Source organism: Leucoraja erinacea, chromosome 9 (assembly GCF_028641065.1).
Source record: "Leucoraja erinacea ecotype New England chromosome 9, Leri_hhj_1, whole genome shotgun sequence".
Taxonomy (NCBI): domain Eukaryota; kingdom Metazoa; phylum Chordata; class Chondrichthyes; order Rajiformes; family Rajidae; genus Leucoraja; species Leucoraja erinaceus.
This window is the reverse complement of record NC_073385.1, coordinates 39994067-40014730: the sequence shown is the minus strand read 5'-3', so window position 1 is coordinate 40014730 and position 20664 is coordinate 39994067. Positions and strand designations below refer to the sequence as shown.

Genomic DNA, 20664 nt, shown 5'->3' with positions numbered 1-20664 from the left:
TCCAAATTGGTGTAAATGAAAATTGGATGACAGTCAATAGTCTAGAAACTGCTTCCAAGAAGATATCCACACGGTCACGCTCAATGTAATCCTTAATCATGATGAGTAGGATTGGAAAGAATACTCTCAAGCAGCATTGACCAGACACTAGATGAATGGAAAGCTGGCTGATCTGGATGGATCCATTGCTCAACACAACACAGTGCCCAACCCAAGATAGGGCAAAACCTGACAAGAGCAAAGTTTTTAAGGCATCAAATGTTACAGGGAGAAGGCAGGAGAATGGGGTTGAGAGGGGAAAATAGACCAGTCATGAACAAATGACGGAGTAGACTCAATGGATTGAATGGCCTAATTCTGCTCCTATGGCTTAACTTACACATGTAAGGTAACATTGAGGAAAATTCATAATCTGCATAACAATCATTCAAATGTTCTTTCCTATAACCAGGGTATAATTTGGAGAAAATATATCTCCAAATTGGTGTAAATGAAAATTGGATGACAAACTAATACTTGGAGAAGCCCATATTTTTTAATATAAAGAATCCCTGCTTTACTATCTGACACATAGTGGATTGGGACCCACGCCTCTCATTGGAAGGTCCCACGCCTCTCATTGGAAGGTGCTCTAGGCCACCTGCTCTGACCTCAATTGAGCTCCCTATTATGGGATCATTTAAATGATTGGAAAACCAGCTATAGAGCGGCACAGTGGTGGAGACGTAGAATTGCGGCCTTACAGTGCCAGAGACCCGAATGTAATCATATTGCGGGTGCTGTCTGTGCAGAGTTTTCACATTCTCCCTGTGACCGCATGGGTTTTCTCCGGGTGCTCTAGTTTCCTCCCAAGAAGATGTGCTGGTTAGTATGTTAATTGGCTTCTGTAAATTGTAAATTGTCTCTACTGTGTAGGATAGTGCTAGTGTATGGGGTGATAGCGAGTTGGCATGGATGGTGGGCTGAAGAGCCTGTTTTCACGCTGTATCTCTAAAGTGTAAAGACCTTGCTGCTAATGAGGAACAACCAAACCAATCACATGTGCCCATTCGGGAGTTGAAAACTTTAAGATTAAACTATAAACAAATAATTTTTCCAGGAAGTTGGACTGGGGCAGGAGAGAAATAACATTGACTGGTATTAAGTAGCTGGTATTTCTCACTTCTTGTTATGTTTTCTCCAAGCAATATTTAACATTTCCTAGAACTCCATCATCACCCCTTTGACCATCAGGAAATCTTTAACAACATTAATCCAGAAAATGACTGTTACCGTGGCAGCAGTGATTCCTGGAAACAGTCTTAACAATCCTACATTCCGATTCATATTGGTGTGTACTCTAAACTTCTTTGTTGTTGTTGGTCTCCAGATAGCATCCCAATTGACTATGGAAAAAATAAATGCAACTTCATTGCAGTTTAACAAAAACGGAATCAATTCTATTTGGCAAACAGAGCATAGCAAGTAAAACATTTTAGGCAGCACGGTTGTGCAGCAGTAGAGTTGCTGCCTTACAGCGCCAGAGACCCCAGTTCAATCGTGACTATGGGAACTGTCAATAAAGAGTTTGTACATTCTCCCCGTGACTGTCGGCTTTCTCCGGGTGCCCTCTGTTTCCTCCCACATCCCAAAGACGTACAGGTTTGTAGGTTAATTGGCCTCTGTAAATTGTCTCTAGTGTGTAGGATAGAACTAGTGTACGGGGTGAAGGTTGGTGGTTATGGACTTACTGGGCCAAAGGGCATGTTGCCATGCTGTATCTCTAAACTAAATGAAAAAAGAAAAATTGAAAATATCAAAATGGAATAGTTCAATAGGTCGATCTTTCCTTCTTTGGCTCTTCACTTTCACGTCAGCCCAAACCAAAGGGATTAAAGTTGGCTGAAAATGTCAAAAATATTTTGTGTTTGAGTAGATAAAATCAAATTCCTAATGAATGGAAACCATGACAACTATTTCAAAAAGGAAATTGATGGTGCTCAAAATGAATAACACAAACCCCGAGAATTCTTCTGAGCTTGAGGTAAAGGAATGTCATTACTGAACAATAGAGAAAGGGCTTTTCCACATAGCCAAGAAATACTTGGCAGAGAAACAAATGCAATAGAAGGATGTTACACATTGCATTAATAACCGCCCCCCAAGTATGGTGTTCCATTATCAAGATGGATATAGGATTGATCAAGTTGAATTGAGAGGGTCAGTTCAAGAATCTGAGGTTGCAGGAAAGTAGCTGTTTCTGAACCTGGCAGTGGGGACATCAGACTTCCGTACCCCTGTCCAATAGCAGATTGGAAAAGAGGGTATAACCTGGATGTTGGGAACCCTTGTTGATGTAGGCCCCCTTCTTGAGGCCGTGCTTCATGTAGATGTTTTCAATGGTGGAGATGGTTATGGCCATGATGGACTGGGTAGTGCCCACCACTCTCTATTATTTTGTGTTCCAGTGGAATTGTTTAGCCACAAATGAATGGCTCAAAGCATTGATCACACACCGATTTGCCCATAGACTTTGTGTTGGCTTTTGCAATGAAACTTACTGAAGCTGATGGCGCAGCACCTTATACCCGAGATGAGAAGTGAATATGGCACATTAAGCTGTCGTGTTTGTTTGCTGAATCATTTCAGAAATCCTTATGAGACATCAGAGACTCAAATAGAAAGTGGAACTTAAAATAGCTAACCCAATACTGAATCATTTGCCGAATGTGAAACGAGATTAGGCAAATAGATTAGAGGGCTCGTCTAGGGAGGCTATTTGGGTGGAACTGAGAAATGGGAAAGGGTTAGCAACACTTATAGGGGTGTATTATAGACCGCCAAATGGGGAGCGAGAATTGGAAGAGCAAATATGTAATGAGATTTCAGATATTAGTAGTAAGCACAAGGTAGTGATTGTGGGAGATTTCAATTTCCACACATAGACTGGGAAACACATTCTGTAAATGGGCTGGATGGGTTGGAGTTTGTAAAATGTGTGCAGGATAGTTTTTTGCAGCAATACATAGAAGTACCTACTAGAGAAGGGGCGGTGCTGGACCTCCTGTTAGGAAATGAGACGGGTCAGGTGGCAGAGTTGGGGAACAGTTCGGGACCAGCGATCACAATACCATTAGTTTCAATATAATTATGGAGAGGGGCAGAACTGGACCTAGGGTTGAGATTTTTGATTGGAGAAAGGCTAACTTTGAGGAGATGCGAAAGGATTTAAAAGGAGTAAATTGGGACTTTGTTTTACGGGAAAGATGTGGAAGAGAAATAAAGTACATTTAAAGGTGAAATTTTAAGAGTACAGAATCTTTATGTCCCTGTTCGGTTGAAAGGAAATAGTAAAAATAGGAAAGAGCCATGGTTTTCAAGGGAAATTGGACACGGTTCGGAAAAAAAAGGAGATCTACAATAATAATTATAGGCAGCATGGAGTAAATGAGGTGCTTGAGGAGTATAAAGAATGTAAAAAGAATCTCAAGAAAGAAATTAGAAAAGCTAAAAGAAGATATGAGGTTGCTTTGGCAAGTAAGGTGAAAGTAAATCCAAAGGGTTTCTACAGCTATATTAATAGCAAAAGGATAACGAGGGATAAAATTGGTCCATTAGAGAGTCAGAGTGGACAGCTATCTGCAGAGCCAAAAGAGATGGGGGAGATATTGAACAATTTATTTTCTTCGGTATTCACCAAGGAGAAGGATATTGAATTATGTGAGGTAAGGGAAACAAGTAGAGCAGCTATGGAAACTATGAGATTCAAAGAAGTACTGACACTTTTGAGAAATATAAAAGTGGATAAGTCTCCAGGTCCGGACAGGATATTCCCTAGGACATTGAGGGAAGTTAGTGTAGAAATAGCAGGGGCTATGACAGAAATATTTCAAATGTCATTAGAAATGGAAATAGTGCCGGAGGATTGGCGTACTGCGCATGTTGTTCCATTGTTTAAAAAGGGGTCCAAGAGTAAACCTAGCAATTATAGACCTGTTAGTTTGACGTCAGTGGTGGGCAAATTAATGGAAAGGATACTTAGAGATAATATATATAAGCATCTGGGTAAACAGGGTCTGATTAGGAACAGTCAACATGGATTTGTGCCTGGAAGGTCATGTTTGACTAATCTTCTAGAATTTTTTGAAGAGGTTACTCGGAAAATTGATGAGGGTAAAGCAGTGGATGTTGTATATATGGACTTCAGTAAGGCCTTTGACAAGGTTCCCATGGAAGGTTGGTTAAGAAGGTTCAATGGTTGGGTATTAATGGTGGAGTAGCAAGGTGGATTCAACAGTGGCTGAATTGGAGTATAAAAACACGGAGGTCTTGCTGCAGCTGTACACAGTATTAGTGAGACCACATTTGGAATACTGTGTACAGTTCTGGGGTCCATACTTAAGAAAGGATGTACTAGCCCTGGAGGCAGTGCCAGTTTACTAGTGAGGGGATGCCACATGAGGATCTGTGTTGGCTGGATCAACTGTTGGAGTTTGTCATGTACATCTCAAAACATGATCTGAGGGCCTTGATGATGGTGTGGGATAATGATGGGGATTAGTAAGGGGACATATGCAGATGATACCTGAGATAGGAGGGGTTGTGGATAATGAGGGAGTAGATTTTCAAAGTCTACAGAGAGATTTTTTTTAGCTGCCAGGGGATTGGAACGGGGAGTGGGCACTGAAAGATGGCAGATAGTGCTGTTTGATGCTGATAAGTGTCGAGGTGCTACATCTTGGTCAGGACAAATCAAAATTGGACGTGGTAAATGGTAGGGAATTGAAGAATACAGTTGAACAGAGGGATCTGGGTGTCTATAACTGTGCACAGTTCCCTGTAGATAGGGTGGTAAAGAAAGAATGGCGGTGCGGGCTCGATGGTGTGCTGGCCTTTATAAATTCAGTTTCATTGAGGGAGATGCCAGAAGTAATGGGGATGTAATGTGTAAAATTGGACAAGGACAATGAGTGAGGCCAGGATCTTTGGAGTATGGTTTGTACAATTTTGGATGATGGTGTGGTAAATTATAGTAAGGATGTCAACAAATGAAGTAGAGAGAGAGATACAGAGGTGGACTGAAAGATTACTAGAATGTTGCCTGGGTGCTTCAGCAAATAAAATAGGGCAGAGAAATGGTAGGGAATTGACAAGTTGAGGGCTTTAACTTCTTTGGAGCGCAGAAGGTGGTAAAGAAAGGGGACATAGAAATCAGAGCATAGTAAGAAGTTAGGTGCAGTTAAAATTGTACAAGGCATTGGTAGGCCATTTTTGCCCTATCGTGACTGCACCGCTTAATTATAGGAAGGATGTCAACAAAATAGAGAGAGTACAGAGGAGATTTACTAGAATGTTGCCTGGGTTTCAGCAACTAAGTTACAGAGAAAGGTTGAACAAGTTAGGGCTTTATTCTTTGGAGCGCAGAAGGTTAAACGGGGACTTGATAGAGGTTTTTAAAATGATAAGAGGGATAGACAGAGTTGACGTGGATAAGCTTTTCCCACTGAGAGGAGGGAAGATGCAAACAAGGGGACATGACTTGAGAATTAAGGGACAGAAGTTTAGGGGTAACATGAGGGGGAACTTCTTTACTCAGAGAGTGGTGGCTGTGTGGAATGAGCTTCCAATGAAGGTGGTGGAGGCAGGTTCGTTTTTATCATTTAAAAATAAATTGGATAGTTATATGGACGAGAAAGGAATGGAGGGTTATGGTCTGAGCGCAGGTATATGGGACTAGGGGAGAATACGTGTTCGGCACGGACTAGAAGGGTCGAGATAGCCTGTTTCCGTGCTGTAATTGTTATATGGTTATATGGAGAGAGAAGAGAGAGAGAAAATAAGATTAAGTGTTTCATTTTCCCCAAAGTTGCCAATAATAATTAAAATGTGAAGGAGTAGAGTAATACTTTACTTTAAGGTTAATTTTCATGACCAGGAATAATATTTGACAGTAATTATATACCTAGTCATTGATAAGTTATGTCCAAACATTTCATTTGACACAATTAATAAGTTTCAATCCAATACGTGCCACAGCATCACACTCTTCCATGTATTTCAATGTCAAGGCTTTTGCTAAATCTAACCAGACTACAATTTTGTGGAATGGACAACTTGGATTGCAACTTACCAATTTTTGATTTTTTTATTTTATTTTTATTTGTATTTGTATTAGAAGCAATGTACAGTAGTATAAACCGTGGCATAAGACATAATACATTTTGTGTACAACTTCTTGTTTTAATTTTATCAATAGAAAAGTCACAAAAGAAAGAAAAAGAGAGTAAAGAAAAGAGTAAGGGAAATAGTGATGTGTAGTTTGTAGAAGAATAGAGAGAAGAAACCCCATAGAGTTGTAAAGGAAAATAAAAGGAAATAAAGAAAGAACGGAAAAACAGAAAAGGGATATATGGATGAAAGGAGACCATATCTTTAAGAATTGCTCTGATTTTCCTTCTAGGACAAATCTCATATCTTCAAGATGTAGCATCTCAGACATGCTTGCGATCCACATTTTTAGCGTTGGGGTGGATGCATTTTTCCAAAATTTGAGTATACGTTTTTTTGCCATTATCAAGCCGTAGTTAAGGAAACGTCTTTGAAATGAAGTTAGTTCGGAGCAAGCTTCTGTTGTTCTGAAAATAATCAATTCTATGTTGGGGTCCAATTTTATTTTAAATGGTTTTGTGAAGATTTCAAAGATTTCTTTCCAAAATTTATGGAGTTTTATGCAGGAGACAAAGGAGTGTGCTATAGTTGTTGGTTCTTGAGATAAACATTTATCACAGATGAGGGGGAAACATTTGGAAAAATTTTATTTAGTTTGGTTTTCGAGTAATATAGTCCAGGTAATATTTTAAATTGGATTAGGATAGGTCTTACATGAATCGAGCAGTTATGTACATATAGAAGATGTACATATAGAAGATCCCATCTGTCTTTAGGGATTTTTATAGTTAGTTCCTGGTCCCACTCTCTTCTAATTGCATCTGACGATGGTATCTCTATATTTAGAATGCTATTATACAAGTATGATATCATTTGATTCAGCCTTTCTGTTCACGCCTTCATCTAATATATCTGACGTCAGAGTTTGGTAGTCTTGTGTATGTTTTTTCAAATAATCTCGAATTTGAAGGTATCTAAAATATTGATTACCTTTCAAATTGTATTCGAGTTGTAATTTTTGAAATGATAAAAGGTTTCCCATTTTATACATATCTCCAAACGTTTTAATTCCTAGTCTTTCCCAGTGAGTAAACATTTTATCGATAATAGATGGTTTAAACGACAGATTATTAGCTCTAGGAGAGAGAAGAGATAGGTTTCTTAATTTAAGAGTAAATTTTACTTGTCTCCAAATTCGTAATCTACTATGGATAATTGGATTTTTCTTGTATATTGTATTCTTCAATTTTATTGGGGAGAGAAGGATCGCTCCTATGTTAAAAGGGAAACAATCCTCTCTCTCCATTACTATCCAGTCTACCTGTTGGGCTGAGTTGTTCAACCAGTAAATTACATTTTTAATATTTACTGCCCAGTAATAATACAAGAAATTGGGGAGTGTCAGTCCACCAAATTCTTTGGGTTTACATAAGTGTCGTCTGTGGATTCTATGGGATTTATAGTCCCAAATAAAATTTGTGATGTGGGAGTCAAGTTTTTTGAAAAAGTTTTTAGGTAGGTATATTGGTATTGATTAAAATAAGTAATGAATTTGTGGGAGATAAATCATTTTTTATGGCATTTATTCTGCTTATTAAAGACATTGGAAGTGTTTTCCAAAATTGAGTCAAGGCATGTAGTTTAGTAAGTAGAGGCATGTAGTTTGCATTAAATAAAGAGCTGTATTTTCTGGTAATTTGGATACCCAGATATTTAAATTTCTCTGTAGCAATTCTAAAGGGGAATTTTAAAAGATGTGTCAACTCTTGAGGTTTTATCGCCATGATTTCACTTTTGTTTCAGTTTATTCTATATCCTGAGAAGGAATCGAATTCCTCTATTAAATTTAATATGTTTGGTATGCTAACTTGCGATTTCGTAATGTATAATAGTCATCTGCATATAGTGATATTTTATTTTTAGAGTGTTTAGTGTTATAACCATGAATATTCAGATGTATTCTTATACTTTCTGCTAAGGGTTCTATCGCAAGAGCAAATAGCAGGGGTGATAATGCACAACCCTGTCTATTGCCCCTGGATAGTTGAAATTTCAGAGATAATACGTTATTGGTTAATGTTCTAGCAGTCAGCTTGTCATATATTAATTTTACCCATGAAATAAAATTCTCTCCTATTTGAATTTTTTGCAATACTTTGAAGAGGTATTCCCATTCTACTTGGTCGAATACTTTTTCTGCATCCAATGAAATAATTGATAAATCTTCTTCTTCAATTTTATGTGAATGCATTATGTTGAAAAGACGTCTCAAATTATTGAATGAGTGTCTCTTGAGTATAAACCTAGTTTGATCCGTATTTGTTAATTTACTAAGATATTTGCTTAATCTTCTTGCTAGAGTTTTCGCTAGCATTTTCTGATCTGCATTTAACAATGCGATAGCTCTGTATGAACCAGGGTCTTCTAGGTCTTTATCTTTTTTAAGTATAAGTGTGATAGTTGATTCCGCTAATGTTTCTGGTAGTGTCTGTTCTTTAAAAGCATATGTATAAAGCTTTCAGAAATCCTTAAGAGACATTAATAGAAAGTGGAACTGAAAATAGCTAACCCTAATACGGAATCATTTGCCGAAAGTGAAACGAGAGAGAAGAGAAACAGAAAGTAAGATGAAGTTTCATTTTCCCCGAAGTTGCCAATAATAATTAAAATGTGAAGAGTAATACTGTACGGTTAATTTTCATGGCCCGGAATAATATTTGACAGTAAGTATATACCTAGTCATTGATAACTTATGTCCAAACTTTTCAATTAATTAGGTTTCAATCCAATACATGCCACAGCATCACACTCTTGCATGTATTTCAATGTCAAGGCTTTTGCTAAATCTAGCCAGACTACAAGTTTGAGGAATGGACAACTTGGATTGCAACTTACCAATTTCTGAATTTAACAGTGCATGCTACCACTAACAATTAGTGTCAAGTTTTTGTTTTTACACAGAGAGTGTTGGCTGCCAAGGGTAGTGGTGGCGGAGGCAGATACGATAGTGGAATTTAAGAGGTGTTTGGATAGGGACGTGGATATGCAGGGAATGGATGGGCATGGATCATGTGCAAGCAGATAAGTGTTGGTCTTGGCATCATGTTTGGTACAGACATTATGGGCCAATGGGCCTGCTCGTGTGTTGTTCTGTTTTATGTGCAGCACAAACATTATGGACCGAAGGGCCCGTTTTGTGCAATACTGCTGTGAATGCTAATTAACTGCTGCATGATAATTATCTCCAATAGCAAAAAACTGCAAACTCCAGGCAAACCCAATGCAGAGCATACTCACAATTACAATGCAAAATGCTGAAGTGACTCAGCAGGGCAGGCGGCATCTCTGGAGAAAAGAAAGGGGTAATGTTTTGGGTAGAGACCCTCTTCAGACGTGTGTGTGCTATCCAAGTCATGTTTTGGGAAATAAATTGACAGCTGAAATTCTGTTTCAATAACCACTTCAGGATATCAGTTTAAGATCTCTGTGCCATTAATAGTTTCTTTTTGTTTAGTTTGTGAACTTTTGCAGATCTTTAAAGACTCCAAACCACTAAAAGGCAAAGTGTTTAAGAAGGAACTGCAGATGCTGGAAAATCGAAGGTACACAAAAATGCTGGAGAAACTCAGCGGGTGCAGCAGCATCTATGGTGCGAAGGAAATAGGCTATGTTTCGGGCCGAAAATAGCAAAGCCAGTTTAGCAGCAAGGGCATGACAGAATGCATCGCGGCCTAGTTCGGCAACTCACATGCCCAGTTAAGGAGGAGACTACTGAGAGTAGTGGACACTGCCCGGTCCATCACAGGTACTGACCTCCCCACCCCTGAAGGGATCTATCCACAGGTGAACCTGCCTCCAATAGGCAGCCAATTTCAAAGTACCATACTGCCCTGTCCATGCTCTCATTTCGCTCCTACCATCAGGTATGGGAGCCTGAAAACTGTGACCACTAAGTTCAAGAACATCCTCTGCCCAAACACCATCAGGTTCTTGAATACTATGCACAAATCCTCAGCAACTAAAATCTTCTACAGATTGTATGTTTGGACTACAGACATTCTTTTTTGTACTATTATCGGGAACATCTTTCCTGCATCTTGCCTGTCAAATCCCTTTAGAATTTTATATGTTTCTATAGATCCCCTCTCATCCTTCTAAAATGTTGCCTGTCCCACTGAGTTACCTCAGCATTTTGTCTCTATCCTTTAAACCAGCATCTGTAGTTCCTTCCTACACTCTTTATATTTAGTTTTGTTTTGAGATGCAGCATGGAAACATACCCATACCCAAGTTAACACAAACCATCTAGAAACCTTCCCATTGGTTCTATGTTTTCACTTTCACATCCACTCCCAACACACATGGGGCAATTTACAGATATCAATTTACCTACAAACCTGTTTAAGAAGGAACTGCAGATGCTGGAAAATCGAAGGTACACAAAAATGCTGGAGAAACTCAGCGGGTGCAGCAGCATCTATGGAGCGAAGGAAATAGGCAATGTTTTGGGCCGAAACCCTTCTTCAGACCTACAAACCTGCACCTCTTTGGAGTGTAGGAGGAACCAGAGCTTCCTGGAGGAAACCCGCGCGGTCACTGCAAACTCCGCACAGACATCACCCGAGGTCGGGATTAACCTGGTCCAAGGTGCTGTGAGACAACGGCTCTACCAGCTATGCTGCCATAAGTTAAATTCAATGAACACTTTATATCTTACCAATTAATCAGCTTTTATACTCCAAACCAAACAGAAAACAAAATCCTACAATATGTACATGATTTACCTCTACCTGACTGCCAGGTGCATTCCACAGCTAAATAACTTCTCCCAAATGTCGTTGTGTAAAAAAAAAAAGCAAATATAAACAGCACAAAACTCCAGATGAGTAATGAAGGAGATCAGGAGAAATCTGATCGGGAAGAGAGGTTTGGCCCTGAAGAGGGAAAATGGATGGCGGAAATTTTGAACAAAACTTCAAGAAGATTTGACTAATCTTCTTGAATTTTTTGAAGAGGTTACTAGGGAAATTGACGAGGGTAAAGCAGTGGATGTTGTCTATATGGACTTTAGTAAGGCCTTTGACAAGGTTCCTCATGGAAGGTTGGTTAAGAAGGTTCAACTGTTGGGTATAAATGCAGGAATAGCAAGATGGATTCAACAGTGGCTGAATGGGAGAAGCCAGAGGGTAATGGTGGATGGCTGTTTATCGGGTTGGAGGCAGGTGACTAGTGGGGTGCCTCAGGGATCTGTGTTGGGTCCTTTGTTGTTTGTCATGTACATCAATGATCTGGATGAAGGTGTGGTAAATTGGATTAGTAAGTATGCAGATGATACCAAGATAGGGGTGTTGTGGATAATGAAGAGGATTTCCAAAGTCTACAGAGTGATTTAGGCCATTTGGAAAAATGGGCTGAAAGATGGCAGATGGAGTTTAATGCTGATAAATGTGAGGTGCTACACCTGGGCAGGACAAATCAAAATAGGACGTACATGGTAAATGGTAGGGAATTGAAGAATACAGTTGAACAGAGGGATCTGGGTATAACCGTGCATAGTTCCTTGAAGGTGGAATCTCATATGGATAGGGTGGTAAAGAAAGCTTTTGGTATGCTAGCCTTTATAAATCAGAGCATTGAGTATAGAAGCTGGGATGTAATGTTAAAATTGTACAAGGCATTGGTGAGGCCAAATCTGGAGTATGGTGTACAATTTTGGTCGCCAAATTATAGGAAGGATGTCAACAAAATAGAGAGAGTACAGAGGAGATTTACTAGAATGTTGCCTGGGTTTCAACAACTAAGTTACAGAGATAGGTTGAATAAGTTAGGTCTTTATTCTCTGGAGCGCAGAAGGTTAAGGGGGGACCTGAGAGAGGTCTTTAAAATGATGAGAGGGATAGACAGAGTTGATGTGGACAAGCTTTTCCCTTTGAGAATAGGGAAGATTCAAACAAGAGGACATGACTTCAGAATTAAGGGACAGAAGCTTAGGGGTAATATGAAACTTCTTTACGCAAGAGTGGTGGCGGTTGTGGAAAAAAAAAAAGCAAATATAAACATTGGTATCATTTAAAAATAAATTGGATAGGCATATGGATGAGAAGGGAATGGAGGGTTCTGATCGGTGCAGGCAGGTGGGACTAAGGGGAAAAAAATTTGTTCGCCATGGACTTGTAGGGCCGAGATGGCCTGTTTCCGTGCTGTAATTGTTATATGGTTATAACTCTTAAATTAACATCATCAGCTTTGTATCATGTAATCACTTTACGATATAACCTAAATGGCTCAATGCAATAATTACTCGTCATGCAAGTCCAATTGGTGATTTTTTTAATTTTCAAATTAAAAAGTAATATCATTACTGAGCACTTCAATTAAAATAAATTTATCTGTACAATGAATGCATGTGTTATTTGGCTCTTCTGTCAATGCAGGATTATTTCTGAGAGTTGCTGAATTATGGCAGATGTTTGTTAATTTACTCCAGCATATTATGTTTATCTGCATCAGCTAGTCTATAAAATAGAAGGGATTCTATTCAAAAATACGCACAAAGATTTGCTATTTTTGTTCCAGATTTTAAAGAAAATTCTGACGAGATCATGTCCAAGATATGTGAATTAACCTTTATAAGATAATTGTATGGAAAATACTCAAATATGTAAGATAATCAAGCTATATAATCATGCTTACCTTTAATTTCCACTTCTGCATTGACAAGTGGCTGCAGGTTTGGTGAAGAGAACGCAACAAAGCTTGCAGCATCTATTTTGGTTGATCGATTTCCTCTGTATAACTTGTGTTGAAAATAGAGACAAACCTAAATAATTTGATACAAAATAATATCAGTAAAGGAACTGAAGGGTAACATACTGGAATCCCAAGTTATTAAATTGATCAGACTGCTGGGTGCTTACCTCTGGGATTACAAAATGACCAGCAATTAGCAATGCCCCAAGTAAGTTATCATGACCATCATTTCTCATCTCATAGATCGGCACCTAAGAAGAGGTAATGGCAAAGAGAAATTTGAAAAGCAGAAACCACATTAAAAAAAAAAAAAGTAACAAGTTTTCAATTAGAATTTAGTTTAGTTTATTGTCACGTGCTGAGGTGCAGAGAAAAGCTTTTGTTCCGTATTAACCAGTCAGCATAAAGACTATGCATGATTACAATCGAGCCATCCACAGTGTACAGGTTGCTGTTGGAGCAGATATTTAAGAGTAGAGCGATTGTAATGCAAGATTGCAGATCCACTTCTGTGATGAGCACACAAAGAATCAACTGGGTTTGGTGCCATATTGGATACATATTTTCCATTAGAGTTTAGAGATACAGCATGGATACAGACCTTTCGGCCAACCGAGTCCACGCCTACTGTCAATCACCTGTTCACATTAGTTATATGTTGTTCCACTTTCTCACTCTCAAAACATCAGGGAGGATTTATAGAGGCCAATTAATCAACAAACCCACATGTCTTAGGGAGGCAGGAGGACCTGGAGGAACCCCCACACTGTCACAGGGAGAACATAAAACTCCACACAGACAGCACCTGCAGTGAGGATCGAACCAGTGTCTCTGTGCTGGGCAACAGTTCCAACTGCTGCGTCTTGGTGCCGCCCCCAAGATTAAGAAAATATCAGATTTAATGGTGTGAAATTATTGGAAATTATTATTATTTTTTTTTTTATAAACAAATCTTGTAAACCTCCATTTCCTCCTGTGACAAAGTAAGTTATTTTCACCTCTTTTCTAGTTGCACCAGACCTACCGATACCTGTTTGAGCATCTAGTGGCTAGAGTTTTGTTTCATCTATTAACTAAAACATTGGACATCCACAAGGCAATTGATAAAATCCTTCGCAGTGACTAATGTCTCGTGTTTGACAAGCCATGAAATCCAAATCTATAAATATTGCAGATAAGAAAAAAAAGGAAAAACAATCGCTCTATTGTAACACAAAACTCCGCAAAAAAAGGATATACCAACCGTGTTTTTTTTAAATTTATTTTATACCCCCCCGTTACCAGATCCTGGTACCATTTATATTTTAAATTATTATTGCACCTTATGCTTGTAATAGTTCCGTAAATGCAGACCACGTCTTTTGGAAGTGGTCTGCTTTGCTTGCTAGGAGGAGTCTCATCTCTTCCAAGTGTAGTGTTTCGAACATGTTTGAAATCCACATTTTTATTGTTGGTATTGGAGCATTTTTCCAAAATTTGAATATGCTTTTTTCCCCCCATTATTAGCCCGTAATTAAGTAAGTTCTTTTGAAACACATTTAATTCGGGGTTACCTTCCGATATTCCAAAAATGATCCATTCTGCTTTTGGTACAAGTTTTATTTTAAATAATTTTGTGAAGGTTTCAAATATTTAGTTCCAGAATTTTTGAATTTTTATACAGAAAACAGGAGTGCGCTATGTTAGCTTCTTGTGACTGACATTTATCACAAATGGGTGAGACATTGGGGAAAATAGGACGCCATAATTTATACAGGTCTGGTGATGTGACAGGAAAGAACTGAGATCTCCTTTCCTGGACCACAGGCAGGGTGCTGTGACCAAGATAGAGGGCCACAGGCAGGGTGCGGTGACCAAGATAGAGGGCTACTGGAGTGGATTAAAGTGGTCACCTTTCAGCTTAGCTTATGGTCGCCATGTACTGAGGTACATTGAAAAGCTTTTATTGTATGCAATTCAGTCAGCGGAAAGGTTATACATGATTACAATCGAGCCGTCCACAGTGTAAAGATACAGGATAAAGGGAAAAACGTTTAGTGCAAGATAAGTTCAGTAAAGTCCGATTTAAGATAATCCAAGCTTCTCCAAGAGGTAGATGGATCAGGACCCCTCTCCCAGGAATGCAGTCCTAGCAAAACTAACGTATCATTATATTGTAATATTATATTGTACATTTTTATCTCAAACATTTATCATATTTTATTAAATTTTATGAATATTGATTTCTCTAATTTCAAATAACCCTTGCATTCCTTCTCTTCCTGTTCCTCCCCCACCCTTGTTGTCCTGCTAGTTTCACTGTTCTTATCCCTTCGTTATCACCTCTTCCACAGCCAACAATGAAACATTGTGGGCTCCACCTTTCAATAGGCAATAGACGCAGGAGTAGGCCATTCGGCCCTTCGAGCCAGCACAGCCATTCAATGTGATCATCCCCAATCAGTACCCCCGCTCCTGCCTTTTCCCCATATCCCCTGACTCCGCTATTTTTTAGAGCCCTATCTAGCTCTCTCTTGAAAGCATCCAGAGAACCTGCCTCCACCGCCCTCTGAGGCAGAGAATTCCACAGACTCACCACTCTCTCTGAGAAAAAATGTTTCCTCATCTCCGTTCTAAATGGCTTACTCCTTATTCTTAAACTGTGGCCCCTGGTTCTGGACTCCCCCAACATCGGGAACATGTTTCCTGCCTCTAGCGTGTCCAAACCCTTAACAATCTTGTGTTTCAATGAGATTCCCTCTCATCCTTCTAAACTCCAGAGTGTACAAGCCCAGCTGCTCCATTCTCTCAGCACATGACAGTCCCGCCATCCCGGGAATTAACCTTGTAAACCTACGCTGCACTCCCTCAATGTCAAGAATGTCCTTCCTCAAATTAGGGGACCAAAACTGCACACAATACTCCAGGTGTGGTCTCACTCGGGCTCTGTACAACTGCAGAAGGACCTCTTTGCTCCTATATTCGATTCCTCGTGTTACAAAGGCCAACATGCCATTCGCTTTCTTAACTGCCTGCTGTACCTGCATGCTTACTTTCATAGACTGATGTACAAGGACCCCCAGATCCCGTTGTACTTCCCCTTTTCCCAACTTGACACCATTTAGATGGGTCACAGTGCCGGCTCGACTTTGTTTGGTACCGTTTCATACTTCAAGTTTCCCTCTCCCCTGACTCTCAGTCTGAAGAAGGGTCTAGATTTGAAACGTCACCCATTCATTTCCTCCAAACATGCTGCCTGAGAGTTACTCCAGCATTTTGTAATTATCTTCATTAACCACATGGTTTTCTGTGATTTCAGAGACCGAGATACTCGCTTGCACGCTTGTATCGATCAACCAAAAACCTTATACATTTGCAACTCTCGTTTCTGATAATTAATACTTCACAACAGTTATAACACAATGTTTAAACCAATAGGCTACACCAGATCCATGGAAATATCTAGGAAAATCCTACGCTCTCTCGTCAGTAGATTTAGACAAATATCTGGATAGGAAGGGTTTTGGAGGATATGGATGTCAAGTGGATAAATGGGACTGGTCTAGAATGCCAACTTGGTCTGCTTAGGTAAGTTGGGACCGAGGGCCTACTTCCGTGCTGTTTAGCTTTATGACTCTTGACAATGTGCTGACTAAAGCAGGGTAGTAGTAACAGTTTAACAAATGGCTTCCAAATCACCTTGATGAAGAAAATAAAATTGCTGGCTGTTAATCATTAAGAGCTATCGCTGTTGGTTAGTGACAGCAAAGGAAAGAAAAAGTGAAGGCAACACGACTCGGGTCAATGACATTGACACGATGCATCTTTCTTTCCACTCCCCTGCCCCCGGTACACATCCTGTTGTACTTCCCCTTTTCACAACTTGATACCATTTAGATAATAATCTGCCTTTCTGTTTTTGCTACCAAAGTGGATAACCTCACGTTTATCCACATTAAACAGCATCTGCCATGCATCTGCCCGCTCACCCAACCTGTCCAAGTCACCCTGCATTCTCATAGCATCCTCTTCACAGTTCACACTGCCACCCACATTTGTGTAATCTGCAAATTTGCTAATATTACTTTGAATCACTTCATCTAAATCATTAATATATTGTAAATAGCTGTGGTCCCAGCACCGAGCCTTGCGGTACCCCAGTAGTCACTGCCTGCCATTCTGAAAGGGACCCGTTGATCCCTACTCTTAGTTTCCTATCTACCAACCAAGTTTCTATCCATGTCAGCACTCTACCCCCAATACCATGTGCCTTAATTTTGCCCACTAATCTCCTATGTGGGACCTTATCAAATGCTTTCTGAAAGTTCAGGTACACTACATCCACTGACTCTCCCTTGTCCATTTTCCTAGTTACATCCTCAAAAAAATTACAGGAGGTTAGTCAAGCATGATTTCCCCTTCGTTAATCCATGCCGACTCAGACTGATCCTGTTACTGCTATCCAAAGTGCTGCTATTTCATCTTTTATGATTGACTCCAGCATCTTCCCCACCACCAATGTCAGGCTAACTGGTCTATAATTCCCTGTTTTCTCTCACCCACCTTTCTTAAAAAGTGGGATAACATTAGCTGCCCTCCAATCCACAGGAACTGATCTTGAATCTATAGAACATTGGAAAATGATCACCAATGCGCCCACGATTTCTAGAGCCACTTCCTTAAGTACCCTGGGATGCAGACCATCAGGCCCTAGGGATTTATCAGCCTTCAGTCCCATCAGTCTACCCAACACCATTTCCTGCCTAATGTGGATTTCTTTCAGTTCCTCCATCACCCCAAATCCTCTGGCCACTAGTACATCAGGAAGATTGTTTGTGTCCTCCTTAGTGAAGATGGATCCAAAGTACCTGTTCAATTCATCTGCCATTTCCTTGTTCCCCATAATAAATTCACCTTTTTCAGTCTTCAAGGGTCCAATTTTGGTCTTAACTAATATTTTCCTCTTCACATACCTAAATAAGCTTTTACTATCCTCCTTTATATTCTTGGCTAGCTTACCTTCGTACCTCATCTTTTCTCCCCGTATTGCCTTTTTAGTTATCTTCTGTTGCTCTTTAAACATTACCCAATCCTCTTGCTTCCCGCTCATCTTTGCTATGTTGTACTTCTTCTCTTTTATTTTTATACTGTCCCTGACTTCCCTTGTCAGCCACAGTTGTCCCTTATTCCCCTTGGAATCTTTCTTCCTCTTTGGAATGAACTGATCCTGCACCTTCTGTATTATTACCAGAAATACCTGCCATTGTTGTTCCATTGTCATCCCTGCTAGGGTATCTTTCCTGTCAACTTTGGCCAGCTCCTCCCACATGGCTCCATAGTCCCCTTTGTTCAACTGTACACCGACTCCTCTGATTTACCCTTCTCCCTCTCAAAGTGTAATTTAAAACGTCCCATATTATGGTCACTACCTCCTAACGGCTCCTTAACCTCAAGTTCCCTTAACAATTCCGGTTCAATACACACCACTAAATCCAGAATTGCCTTCTCCCTGGTAGGCTCCAGTACAAGCTACTCTAAGAATCCATTACGGAGGCACTTCACAAACTCCCTTTCTTGGGGTCCAGTGCCAACCTGTTTTTCTCAGTCTACCTGCATGTTGAAATTTCCCATAACAACCGTAGCATTACCTTTACAACATGCCAATTTTAACTCTTGATTCAACTTGCACCCTACATCCAGGCTACTGTTAGGGGGTCCATCCATTAGGGACTTGGACATGCGCATGTGCTGCTGAAGATGGAAGAATGACAAATGGCACTGCACAGGAGTCCAGGCGTGGGCCAGACTGCTGTGATTCACCAGGTTTAATCAGAACCCGAGGGGCAATTTTTCTTTTTCTTTTTACACATAGGGCGGTTGGTATATTTAATGAGCTGCCAGAGGAGATAGTTGAAGCAGGTACAATCAGAACATTAAAAAAAAATATTTGGACAGGTACACATTGGGTTAGGTTTAGAGGGATAAGGGCCAAATGCAAACATGTGGGAAGATGAAGCATGTTGCTTGATGTGGCTTGGGCAAGTTGGGCCAAAGGGCCCGTTTCTACGCTGCATAACACTGTGGCTCCGAGTCACTATAAGATGTACTGTAGAGACAGCTGCACCACTGAGTCCCAGGGTGCAGGGTGCAGAACTGCAACACCTTTGGCCCTGGCAATCCAATCCAGGAAAGCAAGCTCTCCACACTGAAGTACATACTGAAGGTATAAGGATCAGTATTACTGGGGGAGGTGCAGATTTCTGGCACAACAAAGGAGGGGCAGGAATTTGCATTACATCTCCAGCAAAGCAGTCCCATCCATAAACCCATTTTTGTGGTCAACTTGCAACCCAGTAGTATAAATATTGATTTCTCGAACTTCAAGTAACCCTTGCAGCCCCTCCTTCTCCGACCATCCTCCATGCTAGTCATCGTACTAGTTTCACTGTCGTCCTGCTTAGTTTCACTTTTTGTTACAATACAATAGAAATTATTTATCCAAGGAGAAAAATTGGTCTGCCAACAGTCATAACACACAAGATGCTTCAAACAAAATTAAAGTGAAGAGTGGAAAGTCCAGGATTTGCAAAGATTGGGGCGGGAGGTGGGGAGCGGAGTCAGTCTACCCCACGACAGAAGGGGGAGGAGTTGTACAGTTTGATAGCCACGTGGAAAAAGGATCTCCTGTGGCGTTTTGTGCTGCACTCGTTATCATCTTCTCCACAGCCAACAATGGACCATTGGCTTTCCTTGGTCATCATTGCTGGCTTTGATTTATCCTTTTGCATACCTTTCATTTATTTGTTCTTTGGCCCTTCTCATATATCTAGTTTCCCTCTCCCCTGACTCTCAGTCTGAAGAAGGGTCCCGACCCGAAACATCATCCATTCCTTTTCCCCAGAGACGCTGCCCGACCTGCTGAATTCGTCCAATTTTGTCCGCTTTCGAGAAAATACCCCCCATTATAATGGTGTCCGTTATTGCCGATTGTCCACTATAACAGAGAAAGAGATTTGCTCCGACCACTAGATGTTTTCAAATACAAGGTTCTTTTTAACAGCTAAAAATGTATTTTTGGTTCTGCAAGTTAAAAATATTAAAGGCTGCTTATTACGGTTTAATAATCATTGCACGTGTCGACCAAAGCAACTGCTTGTCAATGTTTGTGACCTCCTGCAGGATGACGAGCAGCCTGTGTTCTTAAAGAGACCATGGTGTCTGATTAATCCACAGTAACAATTGCTTTTTAAAATACAAGATGATTGTTTTCAGAAATGTTGATATAATATTCTTAATGTTGAACTGTCAACTGTTGAAAATGTCAACTTTAACTGCTGAAACAACAGAGATCTTATGGCACATGGTTTTCATTCCAAAAGATTGCTATTAGAATTTAAACCCAGATTGGTCACTGGAAAATAAACTGAGAAAGCTTGCGTATTCATTTGGAATTTATGCAAACATAAGGAAGCTTGGCTGACGAGGGAAATTGAGACGTTAGTCAAACACAAGGAGGATACATGGGACAGGAATAGGCAGCTGGGATCAAGTGCATCCCTGGTGAAGTTTCGGGAGCTAACGAGTAAACTAAAAAAGGAAATCAGAAGGGCAAAAAGGGGCCAGCTCTAGTGATTAGCATTAAGGATAATTCCAAAAGAATTTATGAATACATAAGGGAGAAAAGGGTAACTAGAGCGAGAGTGGGACCTCTCAGGAATCAAAGCGGTCACCTCTGTGTGGAGCCACAGGAGATGGGCAAGGTCTTAAATGAGTATTTCTCTGTATTTA

At 40.1% G+C, this 20664-nt stretch overlaps 1 protein-coding gene across 2 annotated transcripts in view; it reads right to left on the bottom strand.

Moving 5' to 3' along the window:
* Window positions 1-20664, bottom strand: part of aspg (asparaginase homolog (S. cerevisiae)) — a 60027-nt gene that overhangs the window by 30043 nt on the left and 9320 nt on the right. For both annotated transcript variants that reach the window (XM_055640625.1, XM_055640626.1), the window contains exons 5-7: window positions 13065-13148; window positions 12841-12967; window positions 1273-1385 (exon numbers count right to left, since the gene is read on the bottom strand). In XM_055640625.1, coding sequence (XP_055496600.1) covers window positions 1273-1385; window positions 12841-12967; window positions 13065-13148 — 324 coding nt within the window. The remainder of the gene's footprint in view (window positions 1-1272; window positions 1386-12840; window positions 12968-13064; window positions 13149-20664) is intronic.